General features: G+C 42.3%; 1 protein-coding gene across 1 annotated transcript in view; it reads right to left on the bottom strand.

Annotated features, from left to right (window-relative positions):
- Positions 1-26,407, bottom strand: part of igsf21a (immunoglobin superfamily, member 21a) — a gene marked incomplete at its 5' end in the record, with an annotated part of 652,865 nt that overhangs the window by 189,305 nt on the left and 437,153 nt on the right. The window contains one exon of the mRNA XM_060909758.1: positions 6,559-6,677. Within this exon, the coding sequence (XP_060765741.1) occupies positions 6,559-6,677 (119 nt within the window). The remainder of the gene's footprint in view (positions 1-6,558; positions 6,678-26,407) is intronic.

The following is a 26,407-nucleotide window of genomic DNA, read 5'->3' as shown; positions in this document are numbered from 1 at the left end:
GTCTCAGGTCCAGGAGGACTTGAGTATTGGGGAAAATGGAGTTGCCCCTTAATCACCATTGCTCCCAGATCCGCTCTGACCCGGAGTGGTAGCACCTGCCTGGGTTCCAGCTATGGGTTAAATACTACATCACCAATAAGGTGCTGGCAGCAGGGTGCTGTTTGGTACAATGTGGCAGATGAACCCAACAGGGTCAATGGTGCGCCACCAGATGGCATGTGGAAGAGCCAGTCAACAACAACGACTAGATGCAACCTATACTAACCTACTATTTCACATCTGAAATATCCACTGGTCCGCTCACGCTACCCTACAGGAAATTATCGGGACTTAACACCTGTCTCCCTAAGACTTAAACAAAGAAGGGTGCTCTTTGCCAGGCACTGCTTCCATGCTAGGGAGGAACTGATATCTCGCCTCCTGTTGTGGAACCTGAGTCACTGACCTGTAAGGTCAAGAAAACTCACCTTCCCTGCGTCTATATCGAAGGATACTGGGATCAATGCAAATGACCTGCCAAACACAATGGCTGATAGAGGGATGTGGCAAAGGGTTGTGCGGGGCATCTCGGCCAAGGCTGAAGGATGGATGGATGGATGGATAATGCTTTTGAAGCTATTTTCTAGTTGTGTTTATAGTTATGTTGTTGACCATCCACAAGGCAAGTTATCACTTGCATTATAGCAGCTGTAAACAGTCTTTCCCTCAGCAGCGTCAAGTGTTTTTTTTTTTTAATAATTTGAAAATCAGAAACATTAGTGGTTAATAACAGTGTGTACACACTGAAATACAAAACGTAACCACTACTTTAGTATGAAGACATGGAAAGAATTCATTTACCTCACTTTCGGGCTTCTTAAATGAGTCCATTTGTTTTAAAGTGATGCTTCGTAAGAGATTTTTAATGCAAATGGATCAAATGAAGAAATGAAGTGAGTGCATATCTTAAAAACAAAAAAAACCCAAAGATGGTAGATATTTCATAAAAGATGTTTTAATGCTTTTCATACCACAGTGCAGATGAGCAATAGGTCTTTGCTAATGCACTTGTTTTAATATGTTATTGTTTCTATGGTAACAGCTCATACACAGGAACTGATATGGGACATAATCTAAGACTAATAATAAGGAAATGGATTTTTTTTTTAATTGTTTTGTTGTTTAACAAAGAAAAATGTTGTGGTTGTCAACCCATAATCTTTTTCATCATGCGATGCTTCCATAATTGCAAATTTTAATTTAGTTTTAAACTTAATTTTAATTGCAACTTTCTCACCGGATAAGATCGAAATTAAAGTCAATATTGAAATTGCGAGATTAAAAAAAAAGTTGCAATAGAGTGATAACTCATGACTATGAGAATAAAATTAGTGGTTAGATGAATACTACTCACAGTTATGTGATAACATTCGCTGCTGGGTACATATCACTCTCAATTACGAAATAAAAAATGAAAAGTCACAATGGAGTGATATGAACTCGCAATTTTGAGAATAAACATTTACAGTTGCTTGAATATCACCTGCAAATTACAAGATATAAAAAGTAAGAGTCACAACTGATAACAGGAAATGGTAAAAAAAAAAAAATCTCAGGTGCATTTACGCTACCGTTCAAAAGTTTTGGGTCACTTCGAAATTTCCGTTTTTGAAAGAAAAGCACTGTTCTTTTCAATGAAGATCACTTTAAACTAATCAGAAATCCACTCTATACATTGCTAATGTGGTAAATGACTATTCTAGCTGCAAATGTCTGGTTTTTGGTGCAATATCTCCATAGGTGTATAGAGGCCCATTTCCAGCAACTCTCACTCCAGTGTTCTAATGGTACAATGTGTTTGCTCATTGCCTCAGAAGGCTAATGGATGATTAGAAAACCCTTGTACAATCATGTTAGCACAGCTGAAAACAGTTGAGCTCTTTAGAGAAGCTATAAAACTGACCTTCCTTTGAGCAGATTGAGTTTCTGGAGCATCACATTTGTGGGGTCGATTAAATGCTCAAAATGGCCAGAAAAATGTCTTGACTATATTTTCTATTCGTTTTACAACTTATGGTGGTAAATAAAAGTGTGACTTTTCATGGAAAACACAAAATTGTCTGGGTGACCCCAAACTTTTGAACGGTAGTGTATATCCACAAATAGGAGATAAAGTAAAAGTTGGACCTGATCTGGTCTGAATGCTGAGTCAGGCAATATATAACACAAAATCAATATCTTGACAAGTGTTGCCAGGCAAAACAGACCTCGCCTGGCAGTACTTACTGTATTTTACACCTGTATGTTGATAATGGGAATATTTCTCAATCTCCAGCTGTCAGGTTATTGTCCTATGAAAATCCATGACCTTGAGTTTGACATTTCAAAGTCATTCAAGGTCAAAGGTTATGGCGGCAACTGAAAGCCCATATGGGAGTTCTTATATGTTGATAATGGTAAACATCTGGCTATCATGAACCATTTTAAAGTTATAGCCCTTTGAAAACCCATGACCTTCAGTTTGACCTTTCAAGGTCACAGATCATGGTGCCTAATGAAAGCCATATGGCACTTCCTATAACATTATAATGGTAAATATCTGTCTCCCATCACCGGTTTTATCTTACAGCCCTCTGAAAATCCGTGACTTTGAGTTTGACCTTTCAAGGTCAAAGATCATGGTGCCAAATTAAAGGCCATATGGGAGTTCCTATATGCTCATAATAGTAAACATTTGTCTATCGGCAACTGTTTTTGAGTTATAATGGAAAATGTTATTTTGACCAAAAGATTGACGCCATATCTTTTTTTTTTTTGACGTCGCGAGATACATTGCTTAATCAGTGGTGGAACTATTTTATGTCACATGAGCCATCCGTGGCCAATCCCTGCACAGGAAATGTTTGATGAGGAATATAACGTTTTATTTTCTATGAAAACTATCGCTTTTGGGGGCGGCACGGTGGTGTAGTGGTTAGCGCTGTCGCCTCACAGCAAGAAGGTCTGGGTTCGAGCCCCGTGGCCGGCGAGGGCCTTTCTGTGCGGAGTTTGCATGTTGTCCGCATGGGTTTCCTCCGGGTGCTCCGGTTTCCCCCACAGTCCAAAGACATGCAGGTTAGGTTAACTGGTGACTCTAAATTGACCGTGAGTGTGAATGGTTGTCTGTGTCTATGTGTCAGCCCTGTGATGACCTGGCGACTTGTCCAGGGTGTACCCCGCCTTTCGCCCGCAAATCAAATCAAGTTTATTTGTATAGCGCTTTTAACAATAAACATTGTCACAAAGCAGCTTTACAGAATTTGAACGACTTAAAACATGAGCTAATTTTATCCCTAATCTATCCCCAATGAGCAAGCCTGTGGCAACGGTGGCAAGGAAAAACTCCCTCAGACGACATGAGGAAGAAACCTCGAGAGGAACCAGACTCAAAAGGGAACCCATCCTCATTTGGGCAACAACAGACAGCCTGACTATAATATTAACAGTTTTAACAGGTATAACCCTCAACTGTCCTCATGGGGCCGTCCTTCACAGGAGCGGTGCGATAAAACTCCGACCAGACACAGGGCACCAGGATGGATCAAGCAGGTCCGAGGGGAGTAGTCAGCTGGGATAGGCTTCAGCTTGCCTGCGACCCTGTAGAAGGATAAAGCGGCTAGAGATAATGAGATGAGATGAGATGAGATGAGATGAGATGAGATGAGACTATCGCTTTTGTAAAACTTCTAAAAACACACCACAGCTGTATGTGTAGAAAAACTGAAATATGTAGCATGTCGTTTTTTTTTTTTTTTCAGAAGTACCACAATACATTGTTTAAAAGTGGGGTAAAAGTGTCTGAGACTGCCTGCTATAAGCAGTCTGGTTGTTTCCCTCACAGAGGACCAAGCTGGCTTGTCAAATTAGCAGCACAATTCTCTTTCCAGCAGGAGACTGCGATAATCCTTGTGCAAATGAAGTCTGTTCTGAGGTAAAAATAAAAGTTAGAGCAAAGTCAACAATGATATTTTCCACCTCCTGCTGTACTGAGTTCTATATCGACCTATAGGGCAGGAACGAGTGCTCAAAACAGAAGATTAGCTTTCAAGATATGCCTGGTTACTTCTCGGCCTTCAAGACATTTTGCAACAAAGTATTTTAATGATAGTTCATATGGTTTACTCAGACTATATTTATTATGATGTTTCATGAACAGCGCATAGCAAAGTCAAGAATAAACACTGAGATATACAACCCCGATTCCAAAAAAGTTGGGACAAAGTACAAATTGTAAATAAAAACAGAATGCAATGATGTGGAAGTTTCAAAATTCCATATTTTATTCAGAATAGAACATAGATGACATATCAAATGTTTAAACTGAGAAAATGTATCATTTAAAGAGAAAAATTAGGTGATTTTAAATTTCATGACAACAACACATCTCAAAAAAGTTGGGACAAGGCCATGTTTCCCACTGTGAGACATCCCCTTTTCTCTTTACAACAGTCTGTAAACGTCTGGGGACTGAGGAGACAAGTTGCTCAAGTTTAGGGATAGGAATGTTAACCCATTCTTGTCTAATGTAGGATTCTAGTTGCTCAACTGTCTTAGGTCTTTTTTGTCGTATCTTCCGTTTTATGATGCGCCAGATGTTTTCTATGGGTGAAAGATCTGGACTGCAGGCTGGCCAGTTCAGTACCCGGACCCTTCTTCTACGCAGCCATGATGCTGTAATTGGTACAGTATGTGGTTTGGCATTGTCATGTTGGAAAATGCAAGGTCTTCCCTTTCACACCTACGCTCAATTTAGAGTCACCAGTTAACCTAACCTGCATGTCTTTGGACTGTGGGGGAAACCGGAGCACCCGGAGGAAACCCACGCGGACACAGGGAGAACATGCAAACTCCACACAGAAAGGCTCTCGCCGGCCACGGGGCTCGAACCCGGACCTTCTTGCTGTGAGGCGACAGAGCTAACCACTACACCACCGTGCCGCACCAGTTTGGTGAAATTCTTCCACAAATTGTAAGAGGAGTTGATTTCAGAAGGAAAACACACTCATGAAATTGTCAAATTATAATTTTGTTAATCAAAGGCTGTAACTCTGGGAAAATGTGACCCAAATGAACGGAATTACAATATGCATATTACCGACATATAACAAAGAATCCGGGTGGCACGGTGGTGTAGTGGTTAGTGCTGTCACTTCACAGCAAGAAGGTCCGGGTTCGAGCCCCGTGGCCGGCGAGGGCCTTTCTGTGCGGAGTTTGCATGTTCTCCCCGTGTCCGCGTGGGTTTCCTCCGGGTGCTCCGGTTTCCCCCACAGTCCAAAGACATGCAGGTTAGGTTAACTGGTGACTCTAAATTGACCATAGGTGTGAATGTGAGTGTGAATGGTTGTCTGTGTCTATGTGTCAGCCCTGTGATGACCTGGCGACTTGTCCAGGGTGTACCCCGCCTTTCGCCCGTAGTCAGCTGGGATAGGCTCCAGCTTGCCTGCGACCCTGTAGAACAGGATAAAGCAGCTACAGATAATGAGATGAGATGAACAAAGAATCCTACCAATTTTTGTGAAATTCCTCCAAAAATTGCGAGAGGAGTTGATTTCAGAATGTGACCACCCTTCCCAGGACGGACAGACATCGCCACGACATAATCCCCCTTCGGGCTTTTCGGCCAGTTGGGGATAAAAAGTCAAAAGTTAGTGATCTTAACTTCCAGTTGTGAGATTAAAAAGTCACAGTTTTGTGAAAATAACTCAATTATAAAAAAGATTTGAAAAAAAAATAGTCATATCAAAAAGAAAAAGATATAAAAACTGCAATTGAGAAAAAAAAGTCATAGTTGAAATTAAAAAAACGCAATTGAGAGATAATAACTGATTTTCACGCAACGGTGCCATTTTATCTTGCAATTACGAGATAAAAAGTAAATGTTGCCGAATGAAATGAAGTTGCAATTGCGAGAAATAAAAGCACAATAATTAAATTCACAGAGCACTTCAGCTGCAAGTTGTATCTTGTGACTTTGTACGAGTGTGTGTATGAACACTGATCTTGCGCAGAATGACAAACTGCTGAGGATTAGCGGAAGTGTAGGCACTCAACTGCACACACACACCTCAGCATGCTCAAAGGCTGTTATCACAAGCAGGCAGCTCCACTAATGGCATTCTTGCTGCACAAATGTCGTTACACACACTCACACACAACCACTCTTCCTCTCTCACTTCTTCATATTACTAATTACTGCCAGAAGATGAAGCACTTTTCCTAACTGCATGATGGAGGCTAGCTGAAAGAGCTTATGTTGGAAAAACGCTAAAAGTTCGAGCTAGCATCATGAACCGAAGCCGGTAATGATCTTATTATGTGCACATCAGGCATCATTTCCTCTCGACATCATTTCCCCATTTCTCTTTTCAAAACAGAAAGTAATAGAGTGCTGATGCTGGATATCCAAACCACCACAAACCCACTGGACATGGCTAATAGAGGGAAGGAAAAAGAAAAACTCGCTAGTGGAGATCAGGAGGAAAGAAAATCAATAGATGGAAAAAAGAGAGAGAGAGAAAAAATCTTTAGCTGTGTACTCACACATGACTGTGAGAAAGACATTCCCTGATGCCAGGACCACTTTTTCCCGGGTAGCCCGATCGTAGATGCCCACGTGGCATTCGTAAGGCCCGTTGTCTGAAATTCGGACTTCTGGGAGTCTAAAGGAAAAGCAGGAGACTGATCAGATATAAAGATAATCATCGTAATCATACCACAGGCCAGACTTACAACATAAAATCACAGCATTGTATATTCTCAATAGTGCTGCATAATTAAAAAAGGGGTGGAGTCAGAATTAATACAGTAGGAAGAGGTGTGGTTCGGTGTGTCGCTACAATTTCCAGTCAAATCTGCAATTTATGTTTCCTTGAAATCCTTTCAAGTCTTGATTAACGTAAAATCTTCTTTGTTTGATATGTTAGTAAATCTTATTGGATCACAAACCACGTTAAAACCTGCCAGCCTTGAGCAAAACGAGCTGTTTACCCCGCCCCCTCGTTTGACAGGCAGCCTGAAAAGAGCAGTGCCGCAGACCTTCACACGTCTTCGGGTAAGAAAATGAGGAAAATCAAATAAAGAGATGAGAAAATAACGAGGGAGGAAAAAAAGAAGATAGAAAAAGAAAGATGAAAAGACAACAGAAAAAAGAGAGAAGAGATAAGGATGTGAAGGAGAAACAAAATGAAAAAAGGACAAAAAATCAGGGACAAAAAATGAAAAGAGAACGAGGAGAAAAAAAATGTAAGGAAAAAGAAAAAAAATGAAAAAGAAAAAAGGATAAGACAAAACAAAGAAAAGGGGAAAAACGAGAAAAATGAAAAAAGTAGGATGAGTAAAAAAACAAAAGAAAAAAGAAAGAAAAAGATATTAAAAAGAAAAAGAGAAAAAAGAAAACATTTAAAGAAAATAACGTAGGATGAGAAAAATAAAACAAATAAAAAAAGAAGAGCAAAACAAGAAAAACAAGAAAAAGTAAATAATATACAAAAAAGAAAAAAGGAAAAGGGGAAAGAAAACAGAAAAGAAAAAAAAGAAAGGATAAAGAAAAAAATCAAAATAAAGAATAATAAGAAAAAAGACGGAAAGGAATAAAAAAGTGAAAATAGCTAGACTTGTTGGCCAAACATTAGTCTTAACCCATTCGCCAAAATTAATAACCTTGATAAAACTCCAGCAACATAATTTTTTTAATTCCACAAAAAAAGAAAAAAAATTCAAGTCTTTTTTGAGTCTTGTTAGGCAAATATAATGTGTTAGCTAGCGAGAAGTAAGGCGTAACCTATAAATCACAGTTTTCCTCAAATGCAGTGTAAGGAACGCCATCACAGTGGGCCTAAAGATCTACCTAAATGTTTGTGCAACCCAAAACAAACAAATGTTTGTTTTTCCATGAGATTTAAAAAAGTTTTGGAAATGCTTCGCGAAATTTGCATTTACTGGCGCCCACAAAACTCCTTAAGTGCACAGACAGCTGGGAACACGAAACGAACGACAAGGGTGAAGACTGAGACAACACTGGGAGTTACACTACCGTTCAAAAGTTTGGGGTCGCCCAGACAATTTTGTGTTTTCCATGAAAAGTCACACTTTTATTTACCACCATAAGTTGTAAAACGAATAGAAAATATAGTCAAGACATTTTTCTGGCCATTTTGAGCATTTAATCGACCCCACAAATGTGATGCTCCAGAAACTCAATCTGCTCAAAGGAAGGTCAGTTTTATAGCTTCTCTAAAGAGCTCAACTGTTTTCAGCTGTGCTAACATGATTGTACAAGGGTTTTCTAATCATCCATTAGCCTTCTGAGGCAATGAGCAAACACATTGTACCATTAGAACACTGGAGTGATAGCCCATGTTTACATTAGACCGTATCAGCGGATCATCAGATTAACGTTTTTAAAACGATTAGTGTGCACACAGCAACACCAATACACGATTTGCGTGCACACAACAATACCAATACACGGATACGCTCGGCTCCGCAGGCATCCTGCGCTCCAAATCACTCCGCCCTGAACAGCGAGTGCCCTCTGGAGGGTGCGCACTCCGGCCTTGCGCAGCTCACAGAGTGCGCGAGTGAAGCGCACGAGCAGTGATTCGGGACTGAGCCGCTGTGTGTGTGATCCCAGCGCATATCACTTACCACTTGCAAGTGGAAGGATGGCAAGCCTAAAGACAATCATAACTACACAATGGGCAGTATTTGCATCAGTATTTGCAGTATTTTCATACTTTTATACTCTTTAATGAAAGGTGATACAAGGCGGAAGTCCGCGCCGTTTTTCAGCAGTCGCGTCACATGACCAACGCCAGCGAATCAGGAAGGTGGAAGTCACAGTGACGTTGTCCAATGAGACGCCAGCTAGAGCTCAGCACAGCGTATCCGCGTATTCTCAATGTTTACACAGCACCGGACCAGACACGATCTGGATTGAATACGTGGACGCTGGCGGATTCCCGTTTCCCGGCGTTTCCAGGCGGTTTAATGTAAACGGACAGTGCATCCGCGAAGAAAACGAGACCGATACGGTCTAATGTAAACGTAGCCTTAGTTGCTGGAAATGGGCCTCTATACACCTATGGAGATATTGCACCAAAAACCAGACATTTGCAGCTAGAATAGTCATTTACCACATTAGCAATGTATAGAGTGGATTTCTGATTAGTTTAAAGTGATCTTCATTGAAAAGAACAGTGCTTTTCTTTCAAAAATAAGGACATTTCAAAGTGACCCCAAACTTTTGAACGGTAGTGTATCTTCATTCCTATTCCAATAAAAGTACTTAATATATATTAATAATAATAAAATAATAATAAGTGAGCACTATATATTCGCCTGATGTGCAACTCTCTAGAAATCTACCTATACATCGCAGCGATGCAGACCACAACTACTCTGACTGGACAGTCCGCTTGGTCACATGGCATTTCCGGCTGCTCTGTCTTCTCTTAAATCTATTATCAGGATGTTGTTTGAATATAAAGTGTGAGACTCTATAGCAGCATTATAATGGCTAGTTTAATCCTCCCTTTAATCCTGTGGATTTAAACACTATGGCCTCATTCCTGAGTGCACAGTGGGACTTTAGCTTCGCGCTGCTCATCCTGCTGAATACAGACGAGTTAAAACACTTCAGAAATGCCTTCAGTGAGAATTCACTTGGCTTATAATTAATCACGTGAGGTTTCTTTTCTTCCCGTAAATTTCTTTCAAATCAACATTTTGTCCGCATTTGTAATTTTCTGGTTATTATTCCGAGAGTGAAACACAGAGCTCGCATTCTGTGCTTCTTCTATGTGTAAAATGTGGTCTGTTTCATGCCACAGCGCCTCCTAGAGGAGCTAGGCAGAAGTATATTCAACAGATTCTTCAGGCCGAAAGCCTTCAGAAGCACGAGTAGGATATAAACATTTTATTTTTTCATCTCATCTCATTATCTCTAGCCGCTTCATCCTTCTACAGGGTCGCAGGCAAGCTGGAGCCTATCCCAGCTGACTACGGGCGAAAGGCGGGGTACACCCTGGACAAGTCGCCAGGTCATCACAGGGCTGACACATAGACACAGACAACCATTCACACTCACATTCACACCTACGGTCAATTTAGAGTCACCAGTTAACCTAACCTGCATGTCTTTGGACTGTGGGGGAAACCGGAGCACCCGGAGGAAACCCACGCGGACACGGGGAGAACATGCAAACTCTGCACAGAAAGGCCCTCGCCGGCCACGGGGCTCGAACCCGGACCTTCTTGCTGTGAGGCGACAGCGCTAACCACTACACCACCGTGCCGCCCCAAATAAGACCTATTATGGATAAAATTGCTTTTCTTTCGATAACACAAAAATAGCTGTGATATGTTCCGTCAACTAGACCTGGATTAAATCCTATTAATCCAATTTACAGGAAGAAACAAAGAGCAGGGAGCTCATTCTCTGAGAACATCGTGCTCTTTGTATGTCCGTCTCTTTCTCCATCTCCTTACTGCTGAGAAAAATGAGATGTTTATTAGCCACAATTTGCACCTTCGTGTCTGTGTTCTATTTTTGTCTCCCTTCCATTCGAGCCTCCCTCCCTCCCTCCCTCCCTCTGCTTCTGTCTTCCTCAGTGCGTTTCTGTCAGCCCTCGCGGGTATTCTTATGCGCTGCTCAACAAAGTCCGGCTGCATTTAACCTTTTAAACAAGCGGAAAAACAGCTTGTCTGATGAAGCTCATCAATGTAGAATGAGGCCGGTATGCAATATCTCTCTCTCTCTCTCTCTCTCTCTCTCTCTCTCTGTCTCTGGGTGCTGCTTTCATATAATAAAAAAAAAAAAACCTCCTGCTGCTTTTCCGCTCACTAACTCACGCTAACTCACTTTCTCTTGATGCTGTACAGCACTGTCAGACTTAATTGCGGTGTATATGCTGCCACGACAGCGGCAACAAAGTGAGGAATAGAAATAGATCTACTCGGAGGGTTTCACATTGCAGATGTCTACAATTTCAGCCTCGGCTAATGATAGTTTTTTTTCCCCCTTTTCTTTTCCAGGGCCGCTTGACACGCCGTGATTATGATGATTTGATGAGGGGCTTGGCACAGGCACGAGCATTGGCATTACCCTCACTTTGCTCTGATACAGTACTTCTCTGCTTCTCTGATTATCTCTTTCTGCTGCGTGTGAAGTGAATGCTATCCACCTCGCTTTTTGTTTCCCTTTTTTCCCCCTCTTTATCTCCCTTCTCTTCTCGTCTCTTGCTCACCACTTCGATCCACTTTTCCTCATCCTTGTCCACACTGTCGCGAGTGTTTTAAAACTGAGACAAGATGCTTGAGGCTAAAGTTCAGTCGTGCTAGCTCTCTCTAACCCCCCCCCCCCCCAAACCCCACCTACGGCTTCACAACAGATATTTTAATCAGAGACTAATAAAGTGACCATTAGCACAAAGTTGTACCAATGCAGAGGGTGAATCAGGTGCAGGCTATTTGCTGGTACCTCATATAGTGAAGGCTACATCACGGGGCAGAGTCTTTTCTTACAAAGCCCCACAGTTATGGAACAGCCTTCTAATAGTGTTTGGGACTCACAGTCTCAGTGTTTAAGTCGAGGCTGAAAACGTATCTTTTTTGTCAAGCCTTTTGTTTATAGTTTTTAATTGGTAAAGGAGTAGATCTGGAAGGTCCTCGGGCACTGAGTGTTTTGGTAAACTGGGATGTATGGATGCTCTCATCCCCCCTCACTTGCTCACTTGGGTTTGTTGATGGTTTAGTGGCTGGCTGCTTTAGAAGAAGAAACCGTTATTTGTCACATGCACACTTAAGCACACAGTGAAATTCATCCTCTGCATTTAACCCATCTGAAGCAGTGAACACACATGCACACACACCCAGAGCAATGGGCATCCATACTACAGCTCCCAGGGAGCAATTGGGGGTTAGGTAACTTGCTCAAGGGCACCTCAGCCCAAGGCTGCCCCACGTTAACCTAACCGCATGTCTTTGAGCTGTGGGAGAAACCAGAGCACCCGGAGGAAACCCATGCAGACACGGGGAAAACATGCAAACTCCACACAGAAAGGCCCCTGTCAGCCACTGGGCTCGAACCCAGAACCTTCTTGCTGTGAGGCAACAGTGCTAGCCACTACACCACCGTGCTGGAGAAGAAAAAAAAAAGGAACGTGGTCCTGACACAGCATGAACACCAGCTGACTGTCCAAGACCAGCCACTAACTGCAAGAACCAGAGCCAATATCCTCCTAGAAAGATGAGATCCAAGCCACAAAGACAAGGACCTGTGATCTCCCAGGAGTCAATCGCAGTCTCCACCTTTTGATTTTACCTTCTGGCTCTCCCCTTCTAGCTATTCTGTAATAGTTAGTATTGCCAGAGTCCCTGCTTGCACTCAGCGCAAAATGTATCCTGTCCTTACTCTTTAGGTGACATTGGGCATACCTAACAACCTATTGTATGTACCCCCCTTCCCCTGGGTCTCTTCCCTCTATCTGTCCCTCTGAGTTACACAATCACACCAGTGATGCTGACTTCTCCTGCTCCTCAGACCTGCCTGATCCATCCTGATGCCCTACTTCTGGCTCCTGTGGAGGACGGCCTGATATGGTCAGTCAAAAGTCACACTTGGAAGACGCTCTGGACACTTACAGTAATACATTTATGCCTGAGGACTACAGTTGACTTGCTAACTTTAGGACTGTGGCTGTCATGAACAGTTTTGCACTCAAGTTTCCAACCCCGATTCCAAAAAAGTTGGGACAAAGTACAAATTGTAAATAAAAATGGAATGCAATGATATGGAGTGTTCACAGATAGGCCGAATCCCATTTCACCCCTTGGACCAACCCCTTGGCCCTTCCCCTCCATTTTGCGTGTTCACGTGAAGGGGTAGGGGTATCCCAATCCCAGTTAACGCGGAGGGGTAGGGGAAGGCGTAGGGCTTCTGTACCCCTCCAAACGGAGATTTTCCTGGAGCAGACTCCGAACGAAGGGGTTTGAGTGATTTCCCACAATGCCATGTGGATTTCAGCGAGATTTCATGCGGATTTCAGAAAGATGGCGGTTCCCGCGGCGAAAGATTGTCATAAATGTATTTTCTCCATTATTTACGTGTTTTAAGTTGTTATCCAGAGGAAACACGCCGCTTGATTCGCTTTCGAGCTGAGAATGAGCAGCGATTTCTGAAATCCAAGCTGCCGCTAAAAAGCTTTGGGAGTGAGTATTGTTTTCGGTTGCTTGACTGTGTACGTTTTGTTCTGTTATTCTCGCTTTTATTGTTTACATGAGTGTTCTGACACCTCATTCTGTCGGATGTGGTGCACGAAGCGCCAAAGATATCCCATTCAGTGGTGTTAGTTAACAAATCACACCCTGCCAGCAGAGATTTCTGGCTCTGACTGTAGCGGCTGGTCGCAGCCAATGACGCGTCGCGTTTTGCTAACGTAAACGCTGACGGAGGTACGCGATGACGTATGCGATCGTTGAAGGGCTATCCCAATACGTAAGGGTTGAATTTCAAGCCCTATCCCTTGTAGCTCAGTTTCAAGGGGAAGGGCCAAGGGGAAGGCGGAGGGGAAGGGGGAGGGGGAGGGGTAGAAATTAGAATTGGGATTGGGCCATAATGTTCTCTGGAAATATTCCTGAGCCCATTTTGTGATTTCCAATACAGAAGCATGACTGTATGTGATGCAGTGCCGTCTAAGGGCCCGAAGATCATGGGCACCCAGTATGGTTTTCCGGCCTTGACCCTTACGCACAGAGATTCTTCCAGATTCTCTGAATCTTTTGATGATATTATGCACTGTAGATGATGATATGTTCAAACTCTTTGCAATTTTACACTGTCAAACTCCTTTCTGATATTGCTCCACTATTTGTCGGCGCAGAATTAGGGGGATTGGTGATCCTCTTCCCATCTTTACTTCTGAGAGCCGCTGCCACTCCAAGATGCTCTTTTTATACCCAGTCATGTTAATGACCTATTGCCAATTGACCTAATGAGTTGCAATTTGGTCCTCCAGCTGTTCCTTTTTTGTACCTTTAACTTTTCCAGTCTCTTATTGCCCCTGTCCCAACTTTTCTGAGATGTGTTGCTGTCATGAAATTTCAAATGAGCCAATATTTGGCATGAAATTTCAAAATGTCTCACTTTCGACATTTGACATGTTGTCTCTGTTCTATTGTGAATACAATATCAGTTTTTGAGACTTGTAAATTATTGCATTCCGTTTTTATTTACAATTTGTACTTTGTCCCAACTTTTTTGGAATCGGGGTTGTATATCAGTGAACAGTTTATAACTTCAACAAAAGAGACTTCGTGTTAAAACTATAATGAATTTCCTGGTCACACAGTTATACTTTCTGACTATATAGGACACAGTTATAAAAGCTATTTATTTATAATCACGCTATCTGTTATCACCCAAATGAGGATGGGTTCCCTTTTGAGTCTGGTTCTTCTTGAAGTTTCTTCCTCATGTCGTCTGAGGGAGTTTTTCCTTGCCACTGTCGCCATAGGCGTGCTCATCAGGGATAGATTAGGGATAAAATTAGCTCATGTTGAAAGTCTTTAATTTTCTGTAAAGCTGCTTTGCAACAACGTCTGTTGTTAAAAGTGCTATACAAATAAACTTGACTTGAATCAGCCATTTTGATGAACAGAATTAAATATTGATGAGAATTATAATTACATGGTCTAAAATACCCATCTGGATACCAACCTGTCCTTATAACAACATGATCCATGGACCTGTTTATTTAAAGATGTGATATGCAATAAATTTAAATCGCTAGATTTACCTAATATTCCATCAGAGGTGACTGCTCTAAGACTATAAGGGAAGCCCAGCTTCCTGTAAAATGCCACGAAAAAGTTTGTCTGTTAAATATGTATTTACACTACTTAACTCTCTAATTCCAAATTGATAGTTTGTGCTAGAAATTGCTCAACTTTACAGCTAGTTCGTTCAGCAGTTATTTCTCGCTAGTCATCATAATCTGATAACATGATTTATTTTCCCCCATAGAAGCCTGTGGAAGCATGGCCCATTGAAAACCCATCGATGCTCAGTGGCTGTGTAGTTTAATGCCACTATGAGATAGGCTTTGATCTTAGTGGAGCAAAGCTAGACATTAATTGGACAAAATGCTTTTAAAACAATTTCCAGATGCCCGGCTTCACTGGGAGTCTATGGAGAGGTCACTGACAGTAAGGCGGGACTGGACACTGGGTGTCTGTATGATGATTGATGATTGGAGGAACTCTCAAATCTCTTTTGAATGTCATGTGACTGACAGCGTTTTAAAATTATACGTTGCATCAGTTGGAGGGATTCAAGCTCAGCCCATCATCGGGTGTGCTGGCAAGTGAATTCGTGAGGCTAACTGCTGCTCATTCTTGTTCATTTCTTACCAGTATGCAGTTCCTATTTCCATTTGTATATACTGTAAAGAAAATTGTAAATATAGAGAGTTTGAGAGTTTGTTTCTTGCTTTCGTTTCAGTTCAATAAAGGCTGTTTACAGTGGTGCTTGAAAGTTTGTGAACCCTTTAGAATTTTCTATATTTCTGCATAAATATGACCTAAAACATCATCAGATTTTCACACAAGTCCTAAAAGTAGATAAAGAGAACCCAGTTAAACAAATGAGATGAAAATATTATACTTGGTCATTTATTTATTGAGGAAAATGATCCAATATTACATATCTGTGAGTGGCAAAAGTATGTGAACCTCTAGGATTAGCAGTTAATTTGAAGGTGAAATTAGAGTCAGGTGTTTTCAATCAATGGGATGACAATCAGGTGTGAGTGGGCACCCTGTTTTATTTAAAGAACAGGGATCTATCAAAGTCTGATCTTCACAACACATGTTTGTGGAAGTGTATCATGGCACGAACAAAGGAGATTTCTGAGGACCTCAGAAAAAGTGTTGTTGATGCTCATCAGGCTGGAAAAGGTTACAAAACCATCTCTAAAGAGTTTGGACTCCACCAATCCACAGTCAGACAGATTGTGTACAAATGGAGGAAATTCAAGACCATTGTTACACTCCCTAGGAGTGGTCGACCAACAAAGATCACTCCAAGAGCAAGGCATGTAATAGTCGGTGAGGTCACAAAGGACCCCAGGGTAACTTCTAAGCAACTGAAGGCCTCTCTCACATTGGCTAATGTTAATGTTCATGAGTCCACCATCAGGAGAACACTGAACAACAATGGTGTGCATGGCAGGGTTGCAAGGAGAAAGCCACTGCTCTCCAAAAAGAACATTGCTGCTCTTCTGCAGTTTGCTAAAGATCACGTGGGCAAGCCAGAAGGCTATTGGAAAAATGTTTTGTGGACGGATGAGACCAAAATAGAACTTTTTGGTTTAAATGAGAAGCGTTGTGTTTGGAGAAAGGAAAATACTGCATTCCAGCATAAGACCCTTATCCCATCTGTGAAACATGGTGGTGGTAGTATCATGGTTTGGGCCTGTTTTGCTGCATCTGGGCCAGGACGGCTTGCCATCATTGATGGAACAATGAATTCTGAATTATACCAGCGAATTCTAAAGGAAAATGTCAGGACATCTGTCCATGAACTGAATCTCAAGAGAAGGTGGGTCATGCAGCAAGACAACGACCCGAAGCACACAAGTCGTTCTTCCAAAGAATGGTTAAAGAAGAATAAAGTTAATGTTTTGGAATGGCCAAGTCAAAGTCCTGACCTTAATTCAATGGAATTGTTGTGGAAGGACCTGAAGTGAGCAGTTCATGTGAGGGAACCCACCAACATCCCAGAATTAAAGCTGTTCTGTATGGAGGAATGGGCTAAAATTCCTCCAAGCCGGTGTGCAGGACTGATCAACAGTTAGTGGAAACGTTTAGTTGCAGTTATTGCTGCACAAGGGGGTCACACCAGATACTGAAAGCAAAGGTTCGCATACTTTTGCCACTCACAGATATGTAATATTGGATCATTTTCCTCAATAAATAAATGACCAAGTATAATATTTTTGTCTCATTTGTTTAACTGGGTTCTCTTTATCTACTTTTAGGACTCGTGTGAAAATCTGTTGATGTTTTAGGTCATATTTATGCAGAAATATAGAAAATTCTAAAGGGTTCACAAACTTTCAAGCACCACTGTATTTTAAGCCAGGCAATAGAGGGGAAATCTAGCTGTTTAGTGTGAAATGGCAAACGTTGCTAACGTTGTCGATGTGATTTTGGAGAAGACCTGATTTTGATGCACTTCCTTATGAGGAGAGGCTCAAAATTAAACAACAGGGCAGATCAATGCCCAAGATCGACTTAATTCAAAAGTCAGGGAGACACAATTGCTCATTTCAGCTGTCTTTGTATGAAAAAGTGAACTGGTTAACTGAGAGGGCTTTGATCAAGGGAATGTCCTGTATTCCCAGGGATTCCCAGACCGTCCCAGGGATGGATTATTTGGTCAAAACTGGGTTTTGGAGATTTGGCCACCTTTGACAGGGCACACAAAAGGCACGAGAAAAGTAAGGAACCCTTCAGTTCATGTGTACGTTTAAGTTTACTTGGCAGAGTCGGAGTAGAACATGGCAGAATTCACATATAAATAACAAATTCACAAATAACTGACGAATGACAAATAACAAATAATTGAAAAACATTTTATTACATCGACCTAAAACTGAGCTTCCCCCATTTCAAAGACCACCAGCTGCCACTGTATTCCATTAATAATCTGACTCCGTCTATGTGTACATCTTTATTAGAACAGAGTGCTTGACATTCATCAGACGTACAAGACATACAACATATGCCGTTCTTCCAAGGCGGAGGCTTTAAGCATACAGCCCGTTCTATAATTGCAGGTACACTTCAAGTGTTGACTCTGTAAAGGCCTCTGCAAGCTCTTGCGACAAGGCTTTCACAGATAGCTTTTCGCAGACAGTTGTAATTTATCGTTGAGCGGGGACTAATAGGCGTGCGCGATGTTATTCACCGCCACAACGCAAGGGGGCGCGAAGTCGCAAAATCGCTAGGAATAGTTGGTGGGTGTGGTTAGTGGAGTGTTTATCCTCCGGTTACTTATAATGACTAGAACTGGAGTCGTATAGATGTACGTACTTCCTCACTTCCTCGATCAACCGTTCTTCGTGCTGCTCCATCTTCGCTTGTGTTTTTAAAAATGGCGGTCGTGAAAACAAACCAAACCAGGAAAGTAGAGAAGCGGAAGTGCGTGTACAGCGGATGTAGAGTGGACCAATCAGAGCCCTCTTGTCTGCGACGCTGTCTGTGAGGCTTCTGCGGTGGTCACAATTTTGGGAGGTGCGCGTAGAGCGTCTGCGAAGGTGGGGGGGCTACGCAGACACTGTCTGCGACACTATCTGCGAGGACTGGGTTGTCAGCATAAATTGGCCTTTAGTCGTCGTCAACTCCGTTATCGTTAAACTGGGCAAGCCGTTAACAGAACTGGCGATAACAGGAGTTGACATCCCCCCCACCATTTTGCGTCTTAACTCCACATGCTAACCTCAGACTAGCTACCATGTGGCATGTATCAAAACAGAACTAGATGGATTTTAATCACATTATAGTTTAAAAAAAAAGAGCGAGAGATTCACACCAATATCACAAAAACAGTTGATGAATAAGTCATCAACTGTTGATGTATCCTCAAAGTTTTGTTCAAATTACTGAGAGAAGAAACATAACATGCCTCACTTGCCTTTCTGAAGTTTCCCGCCAGAGGAAGTGACCTCTCTCGGTGCAGGTATCATGGCGCATTATTAAAAGTCTTTGTGGATTTTATGCACTTTTACAACAGAGTTAATGGAGTTGACAAGAACATTGGGATGGATAAAAAACAAATATCTTATCTCATCTCATCATCTCAAGCCACTTTATCCTGTTCTACAGGGTCGCAGGCGAGCTGGAGCCTATCCCAGCTGACTACGGGCGAAAGGCGGGGTACACCCTGGACAAGTCGCCAGGTCATCACAGGGCTGACACATAGACACAGACAACCATTCACACTCACATTCACACCTACGCTCAATTTAGAGTCACCAGTTAACCTAACCTGCATGTCTTTGGACTGTGGGGGAAACCGGAGCACCCGGAGGAAACCCACGTGGACACGGGGAGAACATGCAAACTCCGCACAGAAAGGCCCTCGCCGGCCACGGGGCTCGAACCCGGACCTTCTTGCTGTGAGGCGATAGCGCTAACCACTACACCATCGTGCCGCCAAAACAAATATTATATATATAATTACTGAAATTTCACATAATACAGAAAATAGACTTTCTATGGAACTGATTTTATAACAGTTAATACTGTAGAATAAGCCCCAAAAGCAGATTGTTAAACTGAATCACTTCATGTTTATTCGAGTTGAATGTCTGAATCAGCAGTCAAAGACAGCCAATAATGTCAAGGGAGGGGTGGGAGTCATTTAGTTAATGTTTTATGGATAAATTGGGTCTAAAATGTATATCAAGCATTGCTATTGGTGAAAGTTTGTCATTGTTCAAAACTGATTCAATAAAGATTTATTTTCTGGAAAATAACAAAAGGTTTATCTCGGAGATGTGAAATGTACCCCGAATTCTAGAATGACCCACAAAACCTAACATTAGAAGAGTAAAGGCACTGGATCTGCTGTAGTAATGGACAGTGTGTCCATTTGGTTATTTTTAACAACCTTGGCTTCTGAATGTCGGGCAAATATCAAATGCTGAGCCAAATTTCCTGCGGTCACAAAATATTCCTGTCGTCTTGTATATTTAATAAGGACGTTTAGAGGGTGTTTTGCTCAGGCCGACCTTGTTTGAAAATGGAAAGCTGAGTGAATACTCGCCTAACTAACTTGTTAAATTTTGACATGTGCATAAACGTTGGTCTTTCCATATGTATAAATTCATTTAAAATTGCGTGTGTGGAAATTGAGAATATAAGATCAAAAGGTAGACACATCAGTCGCACTGATGGCCAGATTTCCTCTTTTCATTGCGTACATTATGCAATACAGCTATAATTAGATGCGCTTAATGGTGATGGGACACACCTCAATACTGTAACTATAGCACAAGCTTCCGAATCCCACCACCTGGATCTGACTCATGGTAGAATGAATTAAAAAAAAAAAAAAAAGATTAATTCATTTGTCATACAACTCTCCTGCTAGCACTAAACACAGTTACCTCATAGTTATATACAGTACCATGCAAAAGTCTTAGGCACCCTATTTTTTTCATACAACCCCAAGTCCAAAAAAGTTGGGACAAAGTACAAATTGTAAATAAAAATGGAATGCAATGATGTGGAAGTTTCAAAATTCCATATTTTATTCAGAATAGAACATAGATGACATATCAAATGTTTAAACTGAGAAAATGTATCATTTAAAGAGAAAAATTAGGTGATTTTAAATTTCATGACAACAACACATCTCAAAAAAGTTGGGACAAGGCCATGTTTACCACTGTGAGACATCCCCTTTTCTCTTTACAACAGTCTGTAAACGTCTGGGGACTGAGGAGACAAGTTGCTCAAGTTTAGGGATAGGAATGTTAACCCATTCTTGTCTAATGTAGGATTCTAGTTGCTCAACTGTCTTAGGTCTTTTTTGTCGTATCTTCCGTTTTATGATGCGCCAAATGTTTTCTATGGGTGAAAGATCTGGACTGCAGGCTGGCCAGTTCAGTACCCGGACCCTTCTTCTACGCAGCCATGATGCTGTAATTGATTCAGTATGTGGTTTGGCATTGTCATGTTGGAAAATGCAAGGTCTTCCCTGAAAGAGACGTCGTCTGGATGGGAGCATATGTTGCTCTAGAACCTGGATATACCTTTCAGCATTGATGGTGTCTTTCCAGATGTGTAAGCTGCCCATGCCACACGCACTAATGCAACCCCATACCATCAGAGATGCAGGCTTCTGAACTGAGTGCTGATAACAACTTGGGTCGTCCTTCTCCTCTTTAGTCCGAATGACACGGCGTCCCTGATTTCCATAAAGAACTTCAAATTTTGATTCGTCTGACCACGGAACAGTTTTCCACTTTGCCACAGTCCATTTTAAATGAGCCTTGGCCCAGAGAAGACGTCTGCACTTCTGGATCATGTTTAGATACGGCTTCTTCTTTGAACTATAGAGTTTTAGCTGGCAACGGCGGATGGCACGGTGAATTGTGTTCACAGATAATGTTCTCTGGAAATATTCCTGAGCCCATTTTGTGATTTCCAATACAGAAGCATGCCTGTATGTGATGCAGTGCCATCTAAGGGCCCGAAGATCACGGGCACTCAGTATGGTTTTCCGGCCTTGACCCTTACGCACAGAGATTCTTCCAGATTCTCTGAATTTTTTGATGATATTATGCACTGTAGATGATGATATGTTCAAACTCTTTGCAATTTTACACTGTCGAACTCCTTTCTGATATTGCTCCACTATTTGTCGGCGCAGAATTAGGGGGATTGGTGATCCTCTTCCCATCTTTACTTCTGAGAGCCACTGCCACTCCAAGATGCTCTTTTTATACCCAGTCATGTTAATGACCTATTGCCAATTGACCTAATGAGTTGCAATTTGGTCCTCCAGCTGTTCCTTTTTTGTACCTTTAACTTTTCCAGCCTCTTATTGCCGCTGTCCCAACTTTTTTGAGATGTGTTGTTGTCATGAAATTTCAAATGAGCCAATATTTGGCATGAAATTTCAAAATGTCTCACTTTCGACATTTGATATGTTGTTTATGTTCTATTGTGAATACAATATCAGTTTTTGGGATTTGTAAATTATTGCATTCCGTTTTTATTTACAATTTGTAGTTTGTCCCAACTTTTTTGGAATCGGGGTTGTACAAATTTTGTTATAGATTTCTATTTTATGACGTCTACATTTAGTCTGGTTAACACCAGACCATATCACAAGTGAAATATGGTCTGGAATCCGCCTATTGAATTTCTCGTAGGGGAGGTGTGGTTTACGATTGTCAACGGCCGTTCATTGGACGTTGCGAATGTCTATCATTTAGCGCAGTGGTTCTCAACCGGGGGGGCGTGCCCCCCTGGTGGGGCGCGGAGGTACTCCAGGGGGGTCGCGAGTAGGCTTCATGTATGGAGGAAAAAAAAAATCTGGGGCTAACAGGCTATAGTAGCTAAGCAGATGCAACACATTTACCCATGTCAAAATGCAGGACATTGGACTATTACATACAAATCAATACTATTATAAAATCTATCATCAATCTATCATAAAATCTTGTGTGTAGGTTATTTTAAGCCCGTGACGCGAACATGACGCAACGTCACGTGAGTGAGTCTGCATACCGTGGCCACCGTGTGAGTGCTTGCCACACACACACACTAGTCTGGTTTCTTGCCGAGTTAACTCGTGCCGACTCTCGCTAGTCTACTATCATCAATCCATCGATACAGCGCAAAACCCAAACAGTCTTTTTAAAGACTACTACCCCACACTGTATTTTTGCTTTCCCCATTTCAGCTCTACCCAAATAATTTGTTGTTTTTGTTGTTTTCTTACTGCTAGTCTACTATGGATAATGCTACTGCTACTGCTACTACTACTAATAATAATAATGATAATAATAATAATAATAATAATAATAATAATAATAATCTAGCCCAGGGCTGGCTGGCTATCTATCTATCTATCTATCTATCTATCTATCTATCTATCTATCTATCTATCGGTCGATATAAGGTGCTGTAGGTCGGGTGGCGTCACTGCGGGTGAGTGTGTTTGGGGGGGGGATGGGGGCGGGGCGAGAAGAGGGGCCCCCAACTGCAATGAACCAGCTTTGGTGGGGCCCAGGTTGCAAAAGGTTGAGAACCCCTGATTTAGCGTATACGTAGCCCATGGCCAATCATGGCAGTTGTACCCAGTGACGTAGTTAGAGCGACGAAGAAGACGAAGAGGCAACTCTTGATAGCATTTTCCTGCTCTGGACCAAGCTGTGCCGCAGAAATCCCGAGATCGCCTGCCTCCTTTACCTGGTCTTCCACCAAGGCAGTCAGTGGCGAGACTACCGCAACGACCGGGGTTTGGCTAAACCCCATCTGCTTAGCCACTAAGGGGGCTAGTTGTTGGTAAATGAGACTTTTACCAAACCCTGTCGGGAGCAAGGCAAAGGCATCTGTCTTTGTGTCAATGAAAGACTGTAATGCCAAACGCTGTTCTTTTTTTTAAAACAAACTTTCGCTCTAAACTATTCAGAACAGTGTCTAAAGCTTGATCGAAAGTTTGGTTCGTATCGCTCGCCGCCATGTTAAATGTGATCCGTAAACAGTCCCAAATAAACTACAAGCTTCCGTTTGTCGAGTAGTACGCGTCACCGTCTTTCCACCCCTCCCCGCTCTCTGATTGGCTCCCTAACTCAGGCGAGCCTTTAGACCATAGTTTCCATGCTGTCTTTTCAGATCGGAACGATTGTGCAAAGCAGCATGGGATTTCCCAGGCTAGTCTACATTATCGAATCAGTACAAAAACATTTTCGAGTCCAAATGTTCATTTTCCAGCACAAAATTAAACATTACAGGAAAAAAATAAAGTTTGTATCTGAGCAGCATATTCCATAAGAGCGCACTTTTCAGACTAAAAAAGAAAATATCATGAAGGCTGCTGGGTTTTGGTGCAAAATGAAGAAGCAAATGTGACAAAGTGTCCAGAAGAACTGTGGCTGGTTCTGGAAGATGCTCAGTAAAAACTACAGCTCATTTCTGCATAAAACTGCACTCATTGGACTTCAGACTACTATTTTTTTTTAAAGTGATACAGCTGTGTTGATGGGCGGCACGGTGGTGTAGTGGTTAGCACTGTCGCCTCACAGCAAGAAGGTCCTGGGTTTGAGCCCCGGGGCCAGCGAGGGCCTTTCTGTGTGGAGTTTGCATGTTCTCCCCGTGTCCGTGTGGGTTTCCTCCGGGTGCTCCGGTTTCCCCCACAGTCCAAAGACATGCAGGTTAGGTTAACTGGTGACTCTAAATTGAGCGTAGGTGTGAATGTGAGTGTGAATGGTTGTCTGTGTCTATGTGTCAGCCCTGTGATGACCTGGCGACTTGTCCAGGGTGTACCCCGCCTTTCGCCCGTAGTCAGCTGGGATAGGCTCCAGCTTGCCTGCGACCCTGTAGAAGGATAAAGCGGCTAGAGATAATGAGATGAGATGAGCTGTGTCGATGTGCTGGTTCAGGAATCATTGAATCCACTCCCCTTTCTGAATGGTTTGAGCTGATACCCATCCCCATAGTTGGTACGCATCATCTTGTTTAAATACATTTTATTTCCTCATGCAGGGCGCCCTAACCACGTGTTAGTCTGTTTACAAACCGCTCGCTGAGCAGCCAGTTCGGAAAAAAGTCACGTGAGGTCATGCGTGGATCAGAAGTTGTGACCGCGGAACCACAGCAAACATGACGGATTGCCCAGATTGAACGAAGACTCCTTAATCAAGACAAAAAACAATGATTTTAAGGAAGCATTTGACATCACCAGAGGCAAAACGTGCCAGAAAAGAGAGGGGAAAAAACACAGCAGACAAGCCGAGTAAATAGTGTTGGCTCTTGAGTGCTCGTTTCTGTGTCGGAGGCCGCCAGTTCCACCATGTTTGCCGTGACTTCACTCATTATAATGAGGATAAACTCCGTACCCAAGTGTAAACATTAGCACGCAGTGTTTTTCCAGCTCATTCTCCTTCACAGGGATGAGGCAACGGGCAATACAGCATGTGATTCAAGTCAAATGAAGTCAAAGTCCGTCTCATACCAGAATCTGGTCTTCCCAGGCCATCTCCTGTCCCAGTACTAACCAACTCTTTAAGGCATATGGGTGTGGTGCCGAGCTCCGTTTCCGTAGCCCTCAGCCTCTTGCCTATATAGCTAGGGTTACAGTGGAGGGCTAGTCCTCTGGTAACTGCGAGAGTTTGACTTCCCTACTCACATCTGTATTGCAGCGTACCTTGCCAAACAGTAGTAGGTACCATTTTTATGATGGTCTTTAGTATGACCCGACCACGAGTAGAACTCACGATCTTGTGATTCAAGTACCTAGGGGTTATTCTAGCTCCACAAGATACTATTCATCTCTTTAATATGTTGACCTGTGTCACTTTAAAGCAAATGGTTGTCTCACACCAAATATTGACAGTTTTTTAAAGGACATGGGACATGGATTTTTTTCTGGGTATAATTATGTATAAAGGACATAAGAAATGCCATCTAAATCACTGCAGGGCGTCAAAAATGTGAAAATCATCACATTATTCAACTTTTTTATACATCAGCGTAAAACAATGATTCGTTAATTAGCTAAGCGGTCACGTGACCCGTGACGTCACAAAAACTTTCCAAGGAGCCAGCGCTTGGGAATCTAATGTAAACAGGTTACCGAAATGGACACCATCGACAGTGATATTCCTGATGTTTCACAGAGATGTGAAGTTAGACCCTATCAATTCGAACCGATAGCTGGAAATTCACATGAACATGGATCTTGTCTTTACTCTCACGGGTCAGATGATTCTGAGAGTGAGAGTTCATTCAATCCCCATGAAACTGAAAGCGGTCGGCTCGATAACACTTCCTGGTAAGTTAAAAACAATTCTGCTCAAAGGCTAATGATCTGTTGAAAGAAGTATTATTTTTGTATCATACATTGAAAGTTCATCATAGATCTAGCTAAAGTCCGTTGCAAGCTAGTTTTTTTTTGCTGATATTTTTCGAGATTGATTGAGATACAATGCTTCCAGAGTCCGAGATGAAAACATTCAAAATGGCGAAACGAGTCAGAATTATGATAATCAATAATTGATACACTCAAAATTATAATACTAATCCTTACCGCATGAGGCCCATGGTAAAACCACACTTCCAGGAGGGGCTGCCGTCTGCCTCCCAAGCCGGCCGAGAGTGCTCCTCGTCGGGCACGGCCAGGCGGGCGAATGCCCTGGTCCGTCCGCCCTGTCTAAAAAATAATGGTACAACTCCGAGTGAAGGTATCAATGCGCTGTCGAAGCGCGCAGAAGGTGTTAGTACGCCTGTCATTATAGTGCGGACTTTCCATAGCATAGAAAATCTCCACGTTTCAATTTGTGTAACTGAACTTGTTTCATGTCACTGGTCATATAAACCTATGTAAACAGGAAAAACGCGGAAGAGTTTGGTCGCATCTAACTACAGCCCCAAAAAATACCATTGGCCATGCTGAGCCTAGCTACATTGCTAACAGGAGTAACAGCGCGTCTGACTGACTGGGAGGTCGCAATACACCATGATGTTCAATGTACGTTAAACACTCTAAAAACGAAACAATTTTCTTGTCATCCAAGACACAAAAACTATTTTGTCGCATTCGTCATCATCACGATTCACACTTCTCCATATTCATCTACCCGCTTGTGCTGTA

The sequence above is a fragment of the Neoarius graeffei genome, chromosome 26, assembly GCF_027579695.1.
Source record: "Neoarius graeffei isolate fNeoGra1 chromosome 26, fNeoGra1.pri, whole genome shotgun sequence".
Lineage (NCBI taxonomy): Eukaryota > Metazoa > Chordata > Actinopteri > Siluriformes > Ariidae > Neoarius > Neoarius graeffei.
Note: the sequence above shows the minus strand (reverse complement) of the source record. Positions and strands in the feature narration are given on the sequence as shown.